At 63.5% G+C, this 1101-nt stretch overlaps 2 protein-coding genes across 12 annotated transcripts in view; one reads left to right on the top strand and one right to left on the bottom strand.

The window, feature by feature from the left end:
- Positions 1 to 1101, bottom strand: part of PC (pyruvate carboxylase) — a 67183-nt gene that overhangs the window by 8051 nt on the left and 58031 nt on the right. The window lies entirely within an intron of this gene.
- The window catches only part of LRFN4 (leucine rich repeat and fibronectin type III domain containing 4), a 5102-nt gene that overhangs the window by 2991 nt on the left and 1010 nt on the right, over positions 1 to 1101 (top strand). Inside the window, 1 exon segment of the mRNA XM_006771525.2 lies at positions 1 to 612. This exon segment is cut by the window's left edge and continues 15 nt beyond it. Within this exon segment, the coding sequence (XP_006771588.1) occupies positions 1 to 612 (612 nt within the window).

Below are 1101 nucleotides of genomic sequence, written 5' to 3'. Positions count from 1 at the left end.
CTTCTGGGCAGTGCCCGAAGGCGAGTTCTCCTGTGAGCCGCCCCTCATCGCCCGCCACACACAGCGCCTCTGGGTGCTGGAGGGTCAGCGGGCCACATTGCGGTGCCGGGCCCTCGGGGACCCTGCGCCCACCATGCACTGGGTTGGCCCCGATGACCGGCTGGTCGGCAACTCCTCCCGAACCTGGGCTTTCCCCAATGGGACCCTGGAGATTGGGGTGACGGGCTCTGGGGACGCAGGGGACTACACCTGCATTGCTACCAACCCTGCTGGTGAATCCACAGCCCATGTAGAACTGCGGGTGCTGGCCTTGCCTCACGGTGGGAATGGCAGTGCGGAGGGGGGCCGCCCCGGGCCCTCGGACATTGCTGCCTCAGCCCGCACTGCTGCTGAGGGCGAGGGGACACTAGAGACTGAGCCAACTGTGCAGGTGACAGAGGTGACGGCCACCTCAGGGCTGGTGAGCTGGGGGCCTGGGCGGCCAACAGACCCTGTGTGGATGTTCCAAATCCAGTACAACAGCAGCGAGGATGAGACCCTCATCTACCGGTGAGGATGCACCTTGCAGCGCCTCGGCCCTACCCGTCCAGGGCTGGGCCATTCTTGGCTCCTTTTCTGTCCTTGGGGCTTCCACACGCCCCTCCTCAGCTTCTGAGCTGCCTGGGGGTCTTGAGCTAGGGGGAGGGTCGGGTCAGGTACCAGGATGAAGAGGTGGGAAATGCTGGGGGGAGGTGGGCAGTGCCCTTCAGGTCTCTCCCATGTGTCTGAGCCACAGGCGGCCTCCAGGCTGGTGTATGATTAAGCACGTGACCAGCCCCACACACATGACTTATCTCTGGTGATGTGATTCTCCGCCCGTCCTTAGCCTGTGCTGGGCCTGTGTGTCAGGGCACACACCTATCTGTCCCCCGGCACTGCCTCTAGTGCCACACACACACACGCATATCCCTGCATGCCTGTCTTGGTTTCTCCATCTTCTTGAGTGAACACACGAGGCCTTTGTGGTCCCAGGAGAAGAGGGTGTTCAGAGCTGGGACCTGGGAACCAGGGTGGTGGGGATGGGCTGACACGGGGGCTTCAAGGCCATGGGGGTGGGGCTGA

The sequence above is a fragment of the Myotis davidii genome, unplaced genomic scaffold, assembly GCF_000327345.1.
Source record: "Myotis davidii unplaced genomic scaffold, ASM32734v1 scaffold425, whole genome shotgun sequence".
In the NCBI taxonomy this organism is placed as follows: domain Eukaryota; kingdom Metazoa; phylum Chordata; class Mammalia; order Chiroptera; family Vespertilionidae; genus Myotis; species Myotis davidii.
This window is presented reverse-complemented; position numbering and strand designations above follow the sequence as displayed.